The sequence below is a fragment of the Thamnophis sirtalis genome, unplaced genomic scaffold, assembly GCF_051295495.1.
Source record: "Thamnophis sirtalis isolate CommonGarterSnake01/CBP01778 unplaced genomic scaffold, rThaSir2_p1.2 scaffold_5, whole genome shotgun sequence".
Taxonomy (NCBI): domain Eukaryota; kingdom Metazoa; phylum Chordata; class Lepidosauria; order Squamata; family Natricidae; genus Thamnophis; species Thamnophis sirtalis.
In genome coordinates, this window is record NW_028261385.1 from 104,677,695 (window position 1) to 104,696,463 (window position 18,769).

Genomic DNA, 18,769 nt, shown 5'->3' on the forward strand with positions numbered 1-18,769 from the left:
TCCATTTGATTAAGAAAGAGAAAACAAGGTGCTTTTTAAAAGTTATAAAATTTGTAGCCTGGTGTGGCAGCTTTCCCACAGCTCTGTTCCTTGACTGTGCATTTTCTTTTCTTTTTTTCAATATTTATTTTATTTTATTCACAAAGTTATAATACAAACTCCCCTCTCCAAAATAAAAACAAAGCAAAGCTTAAACAAGACATTAAGTGCATTAAAAAAACCATACAAATAGATCCCCCCCAGTTGAATACTGATAAATATATTTCAACAATAATAGTTCCTCCCTCCCTTGTAAAACAGGGCCACAGTTTATGAACTTCTGCAACTATGTTTACTCCACCAATTTTACCTGGCATCTATCTACTATAGAAAAAGAAATAGTTAACAGGTAAAGCCAACAGCAAAATTAAACTTGAAAGACCTCTGTAAACTATCTATTATCGTATTTAATTTGTAGAAAGTCCACAACAACTTCTGATCTATCATAAGCCACTGCAATGATTATCTCTGATCCTTCCAGGATCAGATATCCTTGATTGATTCTTAATGATAAAACTTTTCCTTAACATTTTAACTGGGATCTTTCCCAACAATTGCATCTCATTCCCCCAAATCATAAATATCTGTTATAAATATCTCCACAGCATTTGTTGTTCAAAGAATCTTCCTACAAGTTGAAATGTGTCATCTCTTGTTTTCTGATTGGATATAATAAGTCCATCCCCCAATTTCCATAAATTTTCTTAAGAAAGTCCAGTCCATCATTCATTGATTCTGCCATCTACAACTCTTTTGAATCCAGGCTCCTTTCAGCCTTCTCCAACAAGCCAGCAATTCTCAAAGCAGTCTCCTTTTCCTTCAAATCTGCTAGCAACAAGTTAGATTCCAATCCATTCAACTGGAAGTCTGATTTAGTTGCTGTAACTTGTGTCTGAGTGCCATTTTGGGGTTGATTTTAATCCATTGTTATGAAACTTTTTATTTAAATTTTAATTTGAGCTTGTAATTTGAAAAAACATTTTTTCAAAGACTTTCCAAAGTGTTTTGACATTAAGCTTATTTGGTTTTCACCCTTCTTTTATATCTCTTTCTTATGGATATTGTAAGGAATATATGCTTAGTAGTATTCAAAATCCTTAATTTATTGTTTGTATTTTTAAGATAATTCAAAACACTCTTGCAGTTGACCTTTCACAACCAAATCTTGACCCCTTCCAGTCCGGCTTCAGACCTGGTTACAGCACAGAAACCGCTTTGGTCGCATTGACCGATGATCTCTGGAGGGCCAGAGATGGAGGCTATGCATCCATCCTGGTTCTCCTTGACCTCTCAGCGGCTTTCGATACCATCGACCATGGTATCCTTCTGCGACGACTGCGGGAGGTGGGAGTGGGAGGCACTGTTTTACAGTGGTTCTCCTCCTACCTCTCGGACAGGTCGCAGTCGGTGTTGGTCGGGGGGCAGAGATCGTCCCTGAGGCCCCTAACATGTGGGGTGCCACAGGGTTCGGTCTTATCCCCCCTACTATTTAACATTTATATGAAACCGCTGGGCGAGATCATTCGGAGGCACGGGATAAAATACCACCAATATGCGGACGATACGCAACTGTATCTGTCCGCCCCGTGCCAACTCAATGAAGCGGTGGACGTGATGAACCAGGGTCTAGAGGCCGTTAGGAACTGGATGAGCGCTAACAAACTGGTACTCAACCCGGACAAGACCGAGTGGCTGTTGTGCTTCCCTCCCAATAATTTGGCGAATGTACCAACACTTAGGCTGGGGGGTCAAATTTTACACCCCTCAGATAGGGTCCGCAACTTAGGAGTCCTCCTGGACCCACAGCTGACTTTTGACCACCAGCTGTCAGCTGTGACCAGGGGGGCATTTGCCCAGGTTCGCCTGGTCCGCCAGTTGCGGCCCTACCTAGACCGGGAGGCTCTCACAACAGTCACTCGAGCCCTTGTGATCTCTAGGCTGGAATACTGCAATGGGCTCTACATGGGGTTGCCCTTGAAGTGCATCCGGCGACTACAGTTAGTCCAGAATGCAGCCGCGCGAGTGATAGTGGGCGCACCGCGGTTCGCCCACGTTACACCTGTCCTCCGCGAGCTGCACTGGCTACCTGTTGGTCTCCGGGTGCGCTTCAGGGTACTGATGACCACCTTTAAAGCACTCCATGGTAGTGGATCTGGGTACTTGAGAGACCGCCTCCTGCCGATTACCTCCCTTCGACCAATTCGATCGCACAGACTGGGCCTCCTCCGAATCCCATCTGCCAGTCAATGCCGACTGGCGACCACACGGAGGAGAGCCTTTTCTGTTGCAGCTCCGACCCTGTGGAACGATCTCCCCACTGAGATCCGTACCCTCACCACCGTCCAGACCTTCCGCGCAGCCCTCAAGATCTGGCTCTCCCAGCAGGCCTGGGGATAGGTTCCTAATTCACCCGCCCGAGTGTTTGATTGTTGAACGAAAGTTGTGTTTTACTATTTTTTTTTCTCTTTGTTCACATTTTGTTTTGTTTTTGATGTTGCACTTCCCTCCCTTGTGATTGTAAGCCGCCCTGAGTCCCCTCAGGGAAAAGGGCGGCCTATAAATTTTAATAAATTCAAATTCAAATTCAAATTCAAATGTAAACAGTTGCTTTCAAGGACAAGATCCTTGTAAGTTGTAATTGTATCACAACAGAATGACTGCAGAAAATATTGAGATAATATTTCTACAGCGAAAAGTGAAAAGAAAAAGAAGTTCTCACCAGAGGTTAAAAGAAATGAGACCAGAGCTTTTAAAAAATAAGAGGACACAAAATCCTTGTAGTAAAAATCAGTGTAAATGTAACTCAAATCAGGTCACTTTCACTACCCAGTGGGCCAGTCCTCTCGCCATCGACTTCCATAAGGCTAAAACAAAAGTGATTCACAACTCCAAAATAAAGCATTAAAAAGAAGTAAAAAATCTACATTAAAATCCAGCAAGGGTTTATAGAATAAATCAGCATTCTACCAGTCCATTAACAATTAAAGATGAATCAAAAAGCAAAAATAAAATTTCAAAAAACACAGTTAAAACTGAGGTGCATTTTTTTAAAAAGTGTGCCTGGGTTTTAAACGATTGTGCATTTTTAAAGCTTTCTCTAGTGATATATAAGCAGGATTTTATATGAAATACTAGCTGTTCCCAGCCACGTGTTGCTGTGGCCCAGTCTGGGCGTAGTGGGGCGGCGGGTGGGTGCTGCCATTGGTCAGGACTCGGGGATGCTGGGCTGGGCGAGGCTGGTTGGGGGAGACAGCGCCGGAGCTGTCAGCCTCGTGGAAGTTGTTGAGCATCTCCTTGGAGGAGCTGCGCTCAGGCTCCCCCAAATTGGTGGCCTGGGAGAGTGAGACGTCCAGGATCTCGGAGGAGGAGCAGTCCTCAGTGTGCCACCTCATGGGCACCCAGGGACCACCCCAGCCCCGCTTTACCTCAGGCTGACACCACCACTGCTGCCCCGTTGGAGCTGCCTTGGCAAGGCCGTTGCTGGCTCGCTGTGAGGGGGGTGGAGAGCGTGTGAGCCAGGTTGAGGAGACACTCTGCCTCTGCCTCCTCTGGAGGATGGAAAGGGGAAAGAGTGCGGCCATAGCCCAGCCACACATATAAAGGGACCGTCGGGATGAATCTGGAGAGAGGCTGAACTGTTCCAAATATACTATACTCACTAAATGAATACTATGGTAAATGGCACAATGCAATGTCACACGAAATAATTAAATCAAAATGAAAATAAATCAAGATCTATGAAAATTCAATATAACAATTCAATTGGAAACATTAAAATAGAGTCATGAAATATTTAGTATAGTGTGTTGCTTTTACGTCCACCAGATGGCGCTGGTTTTCAAAAAAGCATGTTTTTACAGAAATCATGTTTTTACCTGTTGCAGGTGTGACATCTATGTAATATGTATATAAAACATTCACATATTCGAATGCAACGTTGTGTCAAAATTTCAAAGCAATCGGTGAAGAACTTTCGGAGATTAGCGATTTTGAACAAACAACGATTACATTTTTATTTATATGTGCCGCAAGGATAGTAAGTGTTTACTCAAATAGAATGGGTTTTTTAAAGCAAAACAGCACTTTTAGATTTGAAGAGTAACAGTGTGGTTATAAGCAACTGCCCCCACTTTCCTGGGACAGCTACAAAGCATTGGAAAGAGCACAACAGGAGACATACAGAATTACCATTGGCTACACCATTCAACAAACACTCCATGGATGAAAATCAAACACTACACCATAGACAAGTTACATGTGACCCATGGTTCTCTCAGGATTCCTCCAGATGAGTCTACAAAACCAGCACTATATTTCTGTGCTGTTTCTAAGGCACAGTGAGCTCCAGGTTTCACAACTAAACATCAACTTTGCAGTGCTGCAGCCTCCCTGCATGCCACAAAGACGAATAAGCCGAAACCATTTCAGTTATACAGGATTTGAATCAAAGGAACATAGAGCACTAAAAACCTTACTGGATCACTGCAATATTTTTGGCAGAGAAAATCTGGCAAAATTAGATTGCATTTCTCTCTTATATATCACTATGTAACCTGATAGAATTTTGACTGTTACAAACACATGGTAGAATGTCATTTGGAACATGGCTATAAAAGCAAGTAGTGTAAAGCAATCTTCTCCACTCTGGTACTCTGCAGATGTGTTTCATTGCTTCCAATCTAGAAGGTGACTCACTATGTAGGCTGAAAAACTGCCAAAAGAAAGTTACAATTCTGGGGTCCCACAAGATGACATTGTTTAATGGAAAAGTCCCAAAACCTGCCTCTCCCCAACAGATGTGTAGGATGAGCAAAGATGGTGGGACATATATGAATACTATTAAACCTAATTACATGAGTTGGATTGATTATGTGCCACCTAGATGTTATGTGTTAAAAATCTATACCGTTTACGGACTCTGGGAAGTCGGGGGGGGGGGAAGGGAGGTGGGGTGCTAGGGGGGAGGGGGAGAGGGGGGATATATAGTATGTGCTAGATTTTAAAGTAACGTGATGGCACTTGTATACTGTTGCTCTTTAATCCCACTGTAAAAATAGGACAAGCTGAATATATTAATAGATTGTAGAAATACACCGAAGAAAGGAGTAGAGGGATAGAAGAAAGAGGGGTAGCGAGGGAGGGAGAGAGGACTGGAGGGAGGGGGAGAAGGAAGGGAGGGAGTGTATCGGGAGAGAGGAGTGGTAGAGGGGGAGGGGAAGTAGGGTAGAGGGGAATGATGGAGGGAAGAAGGAAAGTTGGAGGGGGGCGAAAGAAAGAGTGTATGGAGGGTCGAAGAGGTACATTGGGTTTCTATTTTGGGGGGTATTGTCAACAAGAGGAATGGCTGTGTTTATTGTTTAATGTTATATGGCCCCGGTTATGCACAGTATATATGTGACTGTACGAAAATGAAATGGAAAATAAAAACACATTTACAACAAAGATGTTATGTGCCATCAAGTTGCTATCAACTCCTACCAATAGTTGGTATAGAATTCCAGAGAAAATTGTCACTGCAAGATCAAAGGGGCAGCCCAGGATGAATCAATTTTCTACTCCAATTCTCTCCTGGTTCAGTAGTGTTCCCTGCAAATATTTGTGAACCATGGAGATTGTTTTATTCTCCAGTGATTTGCATACATAAATGCCAAGATGAAATGATACTAGACAATGTACATGAATCAACTGATTTTAAAGATGCACACAACACTTTAGATCCCAACTTTGTGAACACAGATACTATTTGGTTCCTTCATCTTCAGAATTGGACACTGTTATAAGACACTAAAACCACTTAGAATTGCAATCTGATCCTGAAATACTATCAGTTCTTGCTTCTCAATGGTAATTAGAACTCAAATTTCTGTCTCTTAGCAATGCAGTTATGAAGTGAAACATCACATGACAATGTCATTGTCAACTTGCATTCTTCTTTGACTTTTTCAGAATCACACTCTACTGTGTACCTCTTGTAGTTCAGAGCAGACTTCCATCTAAGAACTGATTCATCTCAGCTCCTTTATCATCATTTCACTAATTTTGAATGTGATCATTGAAAAGAATTAAAACTCATCTAGTTTAAAGGCCAAGACCTTTCCCCACCACCAAAGAAAGATACCAATCATCAGGCTTGCCATTGCACAATTTAGTTTTTATTTTTGCAGCTTTAATCTCTCTCTCCTCAGTCTGTGAAATGTTAGCTATGGCTGTGAAAAGTGACAGGAAGTACAGATCAGTTGGAACTGGTGATTTGCTGAATCCAGGAAATGTAGTTGCAAACTTTAGTGTAGACACCAGGATTACCTTTCTGAGCACATCCATTGCCCCAAGAGACAACTCCTTGGAGTACTCCATTGCAGACAACTGGGCCACCAGAATCTCCCTGGGAAATAAATTATGAATATGTATTCAGAAAGCAGAATATTAAGTGAAGAAATACAATTTGCATTATCTCAGACTCAGTGGATGGAGGCAAGGAATAGATTGCCTAAGGTAAAAAAAGTTTTCCAATGGAATTGATTTAATACTCTTCCATATTAGATGTCATAATTGTTTCCAGGATAGGATGAAAATCCCAGCAATGCTCCATCTAACTTGTAAGAGTTTCCTAAAAGAGGAGGTAGATCCAATGTATAGTTCATAACCTAATAAGAGCTGGAGGTGATATGATTGATGTTGTTTGTTATTCATTAGAAGAAGCAGGCAACTGAAGACCAGGGAAGTTGCAGACAGCTCCTGAATATAGATATCTCTCTCAAACTATCCACTTCTCTATTATATCCTCAGCCTTAAGCACCAGCTAGCTATTAATTTAATTTATTCAGTGGGATATGTTTTGAACACCATCTAAAATATACAATAAAAATGGGGGAATTATTTACCTGACAAGAGTCTTTTCCACCTTCCAGGTATCCTGCACAAAACATATTGTTGGTGATTTTTCCTGGATAAGCCTTATTGCACCCACTTTGAGAAAGTACAGGGACATTCAGGCACTGTAGGAGGTCTGGATAGTGTGCTGTGGGAAAGATAAAAGAAACTGTATTCAATTCCAGAAATAGATATTAGACTTTCCCTAGAATGTTTGAACAACACAATGACAGAAATGAAGCCCCCCCCTCCTTCTATAAAATTGTTGCTCTAAGGATGTCAATTATCTTTTGCTTCATTGCAAAAATCTTCCAGATGACCAAATCCTGGACTTAAGGCAAGTTCTGTGTATTTAATTGAGGTACATTGTTTTACATGGCATGGTCAGCTTTATAATGGAAATGGCAGGAAATGAAAGGCAGAAATATTTTTGTATTACCGGTAGCAATTTACCCTCTATAATAATTAGCTTTGCTCAATAAACTGAACTGAACATGATCACAGATGATTCTATCTTGATCAAAGAACATGAAGAAGACTCACTGCCACTGCTGAGGGTGTTGCCCCAGCCAGAGACTAAACATATTGCTCCGGTGGCTGGACAACTGCTTGGTAGACGAATCGCTGAAACACGGGAATTGAGACTGGCTGTTTTGGACAGTTTGATGAGCATGATGTCATTGTCCAAAGTTCTGCGGTTGAATTTGGGATGTGGAATGATTTTGATTGCATCAATGTACTGCTCGGAACCATCATCTTTGGTCAAACTATGTTCCCCAAGTCTCACTTGGATTCGGCTGAATCAAAATAAGAAACAGAGATTTTGGTCATATCTATTTTCATCCAACCTATTTTAACATGCTGTAAGATAAAAGCCAGGTCCACTAATATTGTCGTTCACAAGGGCATCCTGTTGCCCATAATGGCTGAATCCAGAAAATGATGGACACAATTGCATGTTGGCTTCTAGTACTGGGTAAGCAATGAACACTTCTATACATTTGTATGCACCCATACCTAAATATAGAAGCATGTGTTTATATCCTTTATTAAATTTACCGATACAAGTAAATATTTGAGCACAATGGGAGTGTTCCAAATAAAATAAAATTAGATGATTACTTACGATTGATAGCAATGAGCAGCTGAAACAATCCATTGTTTATTTATGATGGAGCCACCACAGAAATGGTATCCAGCATTCAGGGAGACCTGATAGGGAGCAGAATGCTTTTGGCAGGTGTAGCCCCCCACAATCTTATCATCGTCTTCATCATCGATGGGGAAGGCAACTGGATAATGAAAATATTTAGAGAAGATTTTATAGTGGCGAAACAGGAACTAAATATTTTCCAATTTTAGCAAAAGGAATTCACAAAATTTTTGGTATACTTTAAAGGATTGTCATCCCATTCAGGCAAGTGATGGTTGGCTAGTCAGCCAGTAGGAAGTCATATGAGAAGGGAGTTCAGGAGGGAGGAAGGAGAGAGGGATGTAGGAAATAATAAAAAAGGAAATTATCTCAAAGTAATTTACATTCACTCTATCTCTCTGTCAACTACTTCCACCACAGAACCCAGAAATGCCACTAGTTTTCATGGCAGTTGAATTCCTGCCCTTATTTCTTGGCCCATAGGTTTCCACCTCCTCTCAAAATGTCTTCTCTTCCCTTTTCTTTTGAGTGATTTCCACTCTTCTATGAAGAGATATTAATGAACCAGAATGCAAGTTTGGAATATTATTTGGTGTGTAGGGAAGTATGCATGCAGCAGATCTCCATGTCTGCAGTGATTCTTCAGCTTTTCCTCAGAATTATACAATCCTAGGAGAAGATGTATCTGGCTTCAGGAGTTCTAGACAGATGCTATGAATGAGCCCCTTGTACATTCTGAAACACCTTTTTGCCTTCAGGTTTGTTGTTTACTTTCTGCTACACATAATTTCCCCAGAACATTGAGTAGAACAAGGAGAATTGGACCCTGAGTCAAGGTCCCTTTGAACAGCTTCCCTCTTTTAATGGACGTTTTGTATTTTGAATTTTTATTAGATCACCTGTCTCCTGCAAGTATATGGCATGACTAATGAGTCTGTTTCAAGGAATGGGTAGAATATTTGAGGGACTGGGGATCCTAATGTTTGTCTAAAGTCTGTTGCCTTAAAAAGCAATTTGCCTGCTCTAAGTTTTTCCTGGCTACAACTCTTTCTTGACTTGCTATTATACCTGGGGATAAGTTATCTCAGGCCAGACACTATGGAGTATAATTTGTTGCCTTCAGCTGAAATACCAAGAAAGCATCAAGAAAGTTCCTTGGCTATGTCATTGTTAAAGATATGTGATTTAAAATTAATAACCTTTGTCTATTTTTTTAGTCTAGTATTTTACAACTTTGGCTGTATGACTTTTACGACTTTAGCTTTGGCTAGCATGCTGAATTGGGAATTCTGGGAGTTGAAATCCATACATGTTTAGGTTGTCAAAGTATAGAAACACTTCTATAGATTAATTTTGGTGGCTTGGGAGTCCCACCTTTACAAATTCAGACCTAAACTGATAAAAAAGAAATCCTTAGGTTCACTAGTTTGCTCACTCAAGTTCTACTTGAAAATATATGAACAAATTATTGGCTTACCAGCTGCCCCCAAAAATGCTACCAGCCAAATGAACTTCATGTTGCCTTCCTTCCTCAGAGTGGTAGACCAGAGGAGCTGCTGCACATATTTATTTTGTGGAGTCAATATTATCTTTGCTCCAAGGACTTACTTAATCAAAAGGAAAAATACACAATGGAAAATATAAACTTTGCTCCTTGGATCTCGACAATAACAGGTGGAAAGGAAAATGGAATTCACATGAATTTTCCCCTTATTAACAATTTAATATTGCTGTTTTTTAGATCGGGTAATGGATAAGCACACACAGGCCACGGTAACAACAGCTCTTTATTGCAAGTGAAGATACATTGGCGAGGATGAGTCGGACAGCAGCCCCTTTTAAAGGGGTCTGTCAGACCCTTCGACTAATAGGATTAAACCTCTGTTCCAGCCGGAACAGAGGACCTTGGTGGAAACCACTGTCGCTGGGGTGAATATCTAACACTGTTCTCAGATAAATACTGGGGAAATACGTTTATCATACTGAATGATAAAGATCCTTAGCTTCCTTGCAGTTATATTTTTGCTATAAAAGTGGAAAATTTTTGCAGAGATGTTATTGCTATCTGTCATAAGATATACATGTTATGTTTATTTTATGCATAAATGTATCCCATCTTTTTTGCAAAAATATTGATACATGATTTTTTTTATGATGAGGGTTTTCTTCAGACTTTGAATAGTGTACCGAACTCAAATAGCCAAAAGTTAATTATCCCAAGAAAAAAAAACTCAACTTGATTTAATTTAAATGAAAATGAAGTGGGTTTTGTGAATATAATTACTTTAAGCTCCAACTGACTTGCAAAAACTTACAAAAACTACTCTCCAAGAACATTCTTATGAATAGATGCTATTAAGCTTCAGGGTGTGAAAAAAACACTCAATACTTAAAAATATTCTTTTTGAGTAATCAAAATTCATTTTATTTGCTTTAAGATTTCCTTTATTTTTGCACACATGGTCCTAATGTCTCTGAGTGGTTTATAAATTAAAAGTAAGAACAGAGTAAGAAATCACAAACAGCCTGAAGGTGAATTTATAACTTAAATAAATCCTCCAAATGATGGGCTGAGCCACCCTCCTGCCTAAAGCCCAGGAGAACCATTAGATCTTTGGTAGGTTCCTGAATGTTATTGGGGTAAAAGACAAGAAGATCCCTGGGGCATTATCATTTCAAAGCTTCTTGGATTGTGCTGGATGACACTGCTCAATTGCTGGGGACCAGAATGTGGGGGAAACGGTATATTGAGAACATTCATTTAATTTCAGTTAGTAATAGAAACTGAAAATGTTTCCATCAGCAGATTGCCAAGAAATTAGAATGAACCAAATTGCTGGTTTTGGTCATATCTCTGGTTAAATGAGTATAGCTTCTTTTACAGAAATGGTATAATGCTAACATAGAAGAATGTTTCAGTCAGAAAACAACAATTCTTGAATCTTCAAAATCCATCCTGAAAAGAAATAAGGCATTAAAATGTCTGTTGAAACATAGAATATAATCTGCAAGGCCTAAAAACTGAATACAGTAATACTGTTAACACATGAGAGATAGTAGAAAAAAGACACGAACAAATTGCCAAATATTTATTTCATTAACTTCAGACTGAATAACTTTGTAAGCTGCTGCCAAAATATCTCTGGCTTAGAGTGAAATCTAATTCTCAGTCAGGAACATTTTATAGTTGACAACACTCTGACCATTATGACACTTCACTAGAACAGGACCAAGGTTGTGAGAAAAAGCAGTAGACTACGTCTTGTCAATAGCAATAGCAATAGCAGTAGACTTATATACCGCTTCATAGGCCTTTCAGGCCTCTCTAAGCGGTTTACAGAGAGTCAGCATATTGCCCCCAACAATCTGGGTCCTCATTTTACCCACCTCGGAAGGATGGAAGGCTGAGTCAACCCTGAGCCGGTGAGATTTGAACCGCTGACCTGCTGATCTAGCAGTAGCCTGCAGTGCTGCATTTAACCACTGCGCCACCTTGGCTCCTTGTCCAAAGTGGCCTGCCTGTTGGGGTGATTTTTTTCCACTTGGGAGAGTAATGCTCTAAAGATTTCTGATCTATTGATCTACCTTTATCTTCAACAATCTCGGTGCTGCTACTTCTCTTCTAGTATCACATCCATCCTCCAGCAGCAGAAACAAAAATGGCCAGACAGGCAAATTGGAAGGGCCTGGAAAGTACAGAACATGCCCACAGTTGCAAAAACTAGCCCTTAGGAGCTGGACAGATGCCGACCCTCTCAAGTCTCTGCCGTGGTTGTCACTGAAGTAGCACACATGATGATAAGCCTGGCTACACTTAATATTTGTCACAGAAGACTGTCAGCCAAACAGTGTTTGCACTTTCTGGTCAAAAATTCAGCAAAGAAAACTGCCAGCCAAGCGGTATTCATTTGAAATCATTTTAAAATGGCCAGTAATAAAGTACCACATTCCACCAGGTCAGTGATGGGTTTCAATTTTTTTAGAACCTCTTCTGTAGGTGTGGCCTGCTTTGTGGGAGTGGCTTGGTGGCCCTGTGACCAGTTGGGAGTGGCTTGCCAGCCATGTGACTGAGTGGGAGTGGCTTGGCAATCATGTGACTGGGTGGGCGTGGCCTACTTGTAAAATGTGGTGAAACTCACTTAACAATGCTCTTGCTTAGCAACCAAAATGTTGGCTCAGAAACTCTGGCATTTGAAGCACACAAGTCTTAAAGCTGTCAAGTTACAAGACCCTTGTGTTGTAGCCTTGTAAGTCCTCGGAATTACGAATGACAGCTCGGCAGCAGCCATGCGCGTCTTAGCCAATCAGACGCACCTGCCGGTTGCCGGGCTGTCATATGCGAGTCCATTGGCTAGAATATCTGACAGCCGAGTATAAAAGGCTGTCAGACAGAGGAGAGGTGCTGGTCTACTCACAGTTGATGTTCATTTACGTTCTTGCTCGAATAAACGGTTCAAGGTTACCTCAGACGCCTCCTCGTATTTCTACCGCCGATTTAACACTGGTGACGAGCGGTGGGGGAACTCCGGCTCTGAGTACAACCTGAAGAGCAAGCAATGCTTATATTAGGCGCGTAGACCGGACCAACCAACCGTGCCTCAATAGCCTCAGCCGCCTCGCAGAAAATCGCCTCAGCCGATTACTGATGGCTGGCATGCCAGCCTTCGCTCCCTTCGGAGCTGGTGGAGAGTCCTGGGAAGCATTCTTAGAAAGGTTCAAGTGCTTCCTCATCGCCAACAACAGACAGGGATATTCTCAGGCCAGAAAATGCGGCTTCTTCTTAACCGCCTGTGGTTCTGAGATGTTCGCAACGGCCAGATCTTTTGCTGCCCCTAGGGCCGTTTATGATTTAACCTGGCAGGAACTAACAGATGGGCTTCAAGCCTATTACGCCCCTACGCCTTCACAGATCGCACACCGATTTGCCTATCGCAGGCAAGTGCAGAAGCCATCTGAAACAGTTAATCAATTCCTTCAGGCTCTGCGAGTCACCGCGGCACAATGCGACTTCCCTGATCTAGAAGACAACTTGGTGGAACAGTTTGTCTGTGGCCTCAAGGACATATTCCTGAGGCGCCGATTATTAGGGAAGCTCAAAATAACGTTGGTTTATGCTATTGATGAAGCCCGGGCCGCTGAACTAGCCAACCTCTCGTCCATTGAGATCGACCGTTACTTGTCTCAAATGGCCGTTTCTTCCAGTACGTCTGCCTTGCCGGCCCCTGAACCATCTCTACCACAGCAGTCCACCTACATAACCAACTTAATTGATGAACTGACTCCACTGCCAGAACACCTCCGTTCCACGCAAGTGGATTGTCTGAAGGCTACCCCTCGCCGTCCGCAACAACAGCAGAACCAGGCGCTGATCTGCTCTCCTGCCGCTGCTTCTACTTGCCTAGGCTGCGGAGGCGCGCACCCTCGGTCTACCTGCCCATTCAAGACTGCAATCTGCCGCCGCTGCGGCAAGAAGGGCCATCTAGCACAAGTCTGCCGGGCCGCCCTGCCTCCTCTCACACCATCTGAACAACCTCCTGCCTACGGCCCGCCTCCACGTCCGAAGAATCCACCATCCCGGAGGCCACAGCCGCGCCAAGACGAATGCTACACGCTAACTGAGGGCGTGCCAGCCATTCCCGATGTTGTTGTCAACCTGGCATCCGAGGATACGCCGAAGATTGCCACAACTGTCTCCATTGAGGGCTCCCCCTGTTTAATGGAGGTCGATTCTGGCTCCTCCCGCTCCCTCCTTTCTTGGGCCACTTTCTCTAAACTCTGCCCCCATGTGACCATGTCCCAACTTTCGCCGCCGGACGCTATCCTAAGGGACTATCAAGGGTCGCACATCCCCACCCGGGGGTGCATTGGGTTGAGGGTTGCCTATGGGAGCCGCTGTGCTGTCCTCCCAGCCCTCATTGTTCTCAAGCCGCTTCCCTCAATCCTGGGTTTAGACTGGTTTTCTCCTTTAGGGCTATCCCTAACTGGAGTGCACAGTGTAGTGGACACGCCCCCTCCTGATGTAGCAGCAGTCCTGTCGGACTATGCTGACATCTTCGATGGGCAGCTGGGCCAATACAAGGGCAACCCCATCTCCCTTAACTTGGACCCCCAGGTTGCGCCTATCAGGCTGAAGGCCCGCAGGGTGCCTTTTGCCTTGAGGCCAAAGGTTGACGCCAAGCTTGACAAGCTTGTGGCGCAGGGCGTGCTGGAGCCCGTCGACCATTCACGCTGGGAAAACCCCATAGTGATTCCCGTGAAGGCCGACGGGTCCATCCGGATCTGCGCCGACTACAAGTCGACGATCAACCTTGGCCTCCAGGCAAACCCCTATCCAGTCCCTGTTGTGCAGCATCTGCTCCACTCATTGGGGCAGGGCTGCATTTTGTCTAAACTGGATATGGCGCAGGCCTACCAGCAGCTCCCTGTGGATGACAATGCGGCGGCTGCCCAGACCATCGTCACCCACCGGGGGGCTTTCCGATGTCGCCGCCTCCAATTTGGTGTATCCGTTGCCCCGGGGATCTTCCAGAGCCTCATGGGGCGCTTGCTCCCTGGGCTCCCTGGCATTGTTCCCTACTTTGATGATGTCCTGATCGCTGCAAGCAGCCGCTCAGACTTCATCAAAGTTCTCAGGAGGGTCCTCGACCGTTTTAGGGGCGCGGGCTTAAAATTGAAGCGCAGCAAATGTTCCTTTGCTGTGCCCCAAGTGGAATTCCTGGGCTTCTTGATAGATGCCCAGGGAATCCACCCCACCCCTTCCAAAATTGCCGCCATAAGGAATGCTCCCCCCCCCAACCTCGAAGGCGCAGCTTCAAGCGTTCCTCGGCTTTTAAATTTTTACGCGCCATTCATACCGCACAAGGCGTCACTAGCCGAGCCGCTGCATCGGTTGCTCAACGGCTGGGGCAGCCGCAAAGCGCATGTGTTCGCGGCTGTCAAATCCCTGCTGACATCAGAGGCAGTCTTAGTCCAATACAGTGACAAGCTGCCCCTGACTTTAGCCTGTGATGCCTCCCCCGTGGGTTTGGGAGCAGTTCTGAGCCATGTCCTTCCCAACGGCTCAGAAGCCCCCATAGCTTTTTACTCCCAGACACTTTCCTCCGCCGAGAGGAACTACAGCCAGATTGACAAGGAGGCTCTGGCTGCGGTGTCCGGGGTTAAAAAGTTCCACAATTACCTATATGGTCGGCACTTTACTCTCTACACTGACCACAAGCCACTCCTTGGGCTTCTGGCCGGTGATAGGCCGACCCCATCCACCCTATCCCCTAGGATGACCCGTTGGACGGAGTTCTTGGTGGCGTACTCCTATGCCCTATGCTACCATCCGGGCAAGCACCTAGGGCATGCAGATGCCCTCAGTTGCTGCCCCCTCCCTTGCGAGGATTCTCAGTCGGTTCCTTGCCTTTCTGTCCTCTCCATTGCCGAGCTGGACTTGCCCCTGACCTCCATGGACGTGGCCTCCCACTCTCGAGCCGACCCTGTCCTGTCTCAAGTAATGACATGGGTCCTGAGAGGGTGGCCTACAGCTACCACACCGCCAGACTGCAGGCCCTTCAAGTCCCGTCAGCTGGAACTATCCCTCCACTCAGGCTGCCTCCTCTGGGGCGACTGTGTGGTCATCCCATCGGTCCTTCGCCACCAAGTCCTGCAGAGGCTTCATGCCGATCACCCCGGGGTCACGTGCATGAAGGCGCTGGCCCGTAGTTACGTTTGGTGGCCAGGCTTAGATTCCGAAATCGAGGCCTGGGTCACCCAATACGTAACCTGCCAGGAGTCCCGCCCATCTCCCCCCTCCTTTCCCTCCCGGGAGTGGGAGATGCCCCACGGGCCCTGGTCCCGTATTCACATAGACTTTGTGGGCCCCTTCCATGGCCAGGTATTCTTGGTAGCCGTAGATGCGTACTCTTGCTGGGTGGAGCTGATTCTTATGCACTCCACCACAGCCGAGAGCACTGTGCGGGCCCTGCGATGGTTGTTTGCTACCCATGGGTTGCCGGAACAGTTGTGTCCGACAATGGCCCACAATTCTCTTCTACGGCCTTCCAATCATTCCTGGCTGCCCAAGGGGTTCACCATGCGCCTGTCACCCCTTACCATCCAGCCAGCAATGGCCGGGCGGAAAGGGCGGTTTGATCGGCCAAGGAGGCTTTGGGCTGTATGAACCGAGGCGACTGGCAGGCAAGGGTGGATGCGTACTTAATGGCACAGCACTCCACTCCTTGCCCCCTAACTCGGAAAAGCCCCGCGGAGCTGCTGATGGGCAGGCGCCTGCGGACCACCTGGATAGACTGCACCCCCTCTATTCAGGGATTCAGCCTGGCAACCTGGGGTCTCCCTCCCGCTCTTTCCTTCCTGGGGATGTGGTGTGGGCTCGAAATTACTCTGGTGATCCTCGATGGGTACCTGCCACCATCATCGAGGTAACGGGACCCGTCTCCTACAGAGCCAGAATTCCAGATGGCACCATATGGCGGCGGCACCTGGATCAATTGAGGAGCTGCCACACCAACGAGAATCCAGCTCAAACCGTCCCACAGGGGCCAGCCGCCGACGCCTCACAGCCAGCCCCGGTTCCGCAACAAAACTCTCCAATACAACACCATCCGGCCTTTCCATATGCAGGCCAGCCTATCACAGCCTCCGGGTCTTCGCCACCATTCACTGGCAATTCCAACCCCTCTCAATCCGAGTCCACAAACATCCATCCTGAGTTATGGGCCTGGCCCTCCCCATTCCCAGGCCGCCTACCAGCCTATTCAAAATCCACCGCCATCCTCGGCCGTGCCCCCTTCGCCCAGCCTACCTCCTCCTTCCAGACCTCCAGCACACCCGGGATGTTCTTCTGATGTCACCTGGAGCTACACTCCCTGAAGGGAGGAGCTCTTACAGGGACATCCTCTTCAAGCACCGCCTGCAGTCCAACTGCGGCGTTCAGGGCATGTCCGCCATTCCCCTGCGTACTTAAGCAACTACGCCTGCGCCATCTCAGACGCATGCGCATCGCTGGGGGGGAAGGAGTGTTGTAGCCTCGTAAGTTCGAGGACTTACGAATGACAGCTCGGCAGCAGCAAGGCGCGTCTTAGCCAATCAGATGCGCCTGCCGGTTGCCGGGCTGTCATACACGAGTCCATTGGCTAGACTATCTGACAGCCGAGTATAAAAGGCTGTCAGACGGAGGAGAGGTGCCGGTCTACTCACAGTTGATGTTCGTTTACGTTCTTGCTCGAATAAACGGTTCAAGATTACCTCAGACGCCTCCTCGTCATTTCTACCGCCGATTTAATACCTTGCACCCCTAATCCTTTAGAAAAAAAAAACCCCAGGGGTGTTCAAACTTAACAACTTTAAGACTTGTGGACTTCAACTCCCAGAATTCCTCCTCCAGTCATGTTGGCTCAGGAACTCTGGCATTGAAGCCCGCAAGTCTTAAAGCTGTCAAGTTACAAGACCCTTGTACCCCTAACCCTTTAGAAAAAACTCCCAGGGGTGTTCAAACTTGACAACTTTAAGACGTGTGGACTTCAACTCCCAAAATTCCTCCTCTGGCTCTTCATCTTGATGATATGTGGACAGCGGGTGGGGGAGGGAGCTGGAACTGGTTCTAAACGGCACTGCAGATTTGTGGAACCTCTTCTATAGAAGAGGTTAGAACTGGCAGGAACCCACTCCTGCACCAGGTGCAAAACTCTCCCATGCTTCACAAAAGTTGCTAATGTTTTGCCTCTCATCTGGTACATGCATCTGGTACATGCATTTCTCCCCTTTCCTATGTGCTCCATGAAAAAAATCCCACAGACGATTTGAGAGGAAATTCTTCTAGGACTTAATATCTAATGAGCAATATTATGCATATAATACACGTGCCTAAAAAATCCTTAAAATATCCTGCATCCATGGTTACACATTTCTGTTATTTTCCAGTTCTCTGTGACCTATAAAACGCGTCATATTAGCAATTTTGCATTTGAGCATCTTTCTTAGAACCAAGCATCTGTTATGATGCTAGAACAGGAGCTAAGAGCAGGGGGCAGCATAAGGCAAGAATTCCCTTCAAGGAGGCCTGAACACTCCTCAAAGTACAAGCCTATGATATGTTGCTGTTTTAAAAGTGGCATTTCTTTTTTCTCCCCAAGGATAAAATAGCATGACACAAAGACCAGTACTGACGCCTGCAGACTCCCAGTATTATTGTCATGGGATTAGCTGAAGTGGTGTGAATCATATCACCTTGTTATATGGAAACTTCTTCAAAAGTTATCACTGCAATTTTTTGTTATCTAGTAGGGCTACAGTTTAACTCAGATCTCTGTCTCTGTAAATACAGAAAAAGCTGATATTAGACAGGAAGATTCTCCTTTCAATGCACCCTACTGCTCCTCTTGTTTAAGATGGATATGTTTATACATTAGATGTGGGAAGGGAGCAAGCCAATGATAGTGCTTGGAGATAGGATATTCACAGAACCCAATACTTACCCTCCTCAGATATCCTTTCTTTCCCAAGTGGGCATCTATACTACTGAGAATCTCTCACCCTACCCTATAAGGAAGGAAGAAGTATTTAAACAAACAAAATAGGGAAGTTATTTTCCCTCTCATCCCCATTATATTTCTCATTTGGAAGTGGATTTTTTGGCACTAACATATCCATAAAGCAAAATACATGTTGCCAAATAAAACCACATGAACCATGGCACGTGCGCGT

At 45.0% G+C, this 18,769-nt stretch overlaps 1 protein-coding gene across 1 annotated transcript; it reads right to left on the reverse strand.

Moving 5' to 3' along the window:
- Positions 1-6,169: 6,169 nt before the first annotated feature.
- On the reverse strand, positions 6,170-9,687 carry LOC106552243 (cationic trypsin-3). Its single transcript, XM_014070467.2, has 5 exons — positions 9,540-9,687; positions 8,036-8,201; positions 7,453-7,706; positions 6,921-7,057; positions 6,170-6,421 (listed from the first exon to the last, which is right to left on the reverse strand). Exons 1-5 carry the CDS (start codon positions 9,577-9,579, stop codon positions 6,272-6,274), a joined length of 747 nt encoding a protein of 248 aa, XP_013925942.2. The 5' UTR covers positions 9,580-9,687; the 3' UTR covers positions 6,170-6,271.
- Positions 9,688-18,769: the final 9,082 nt, after the last annotated feature.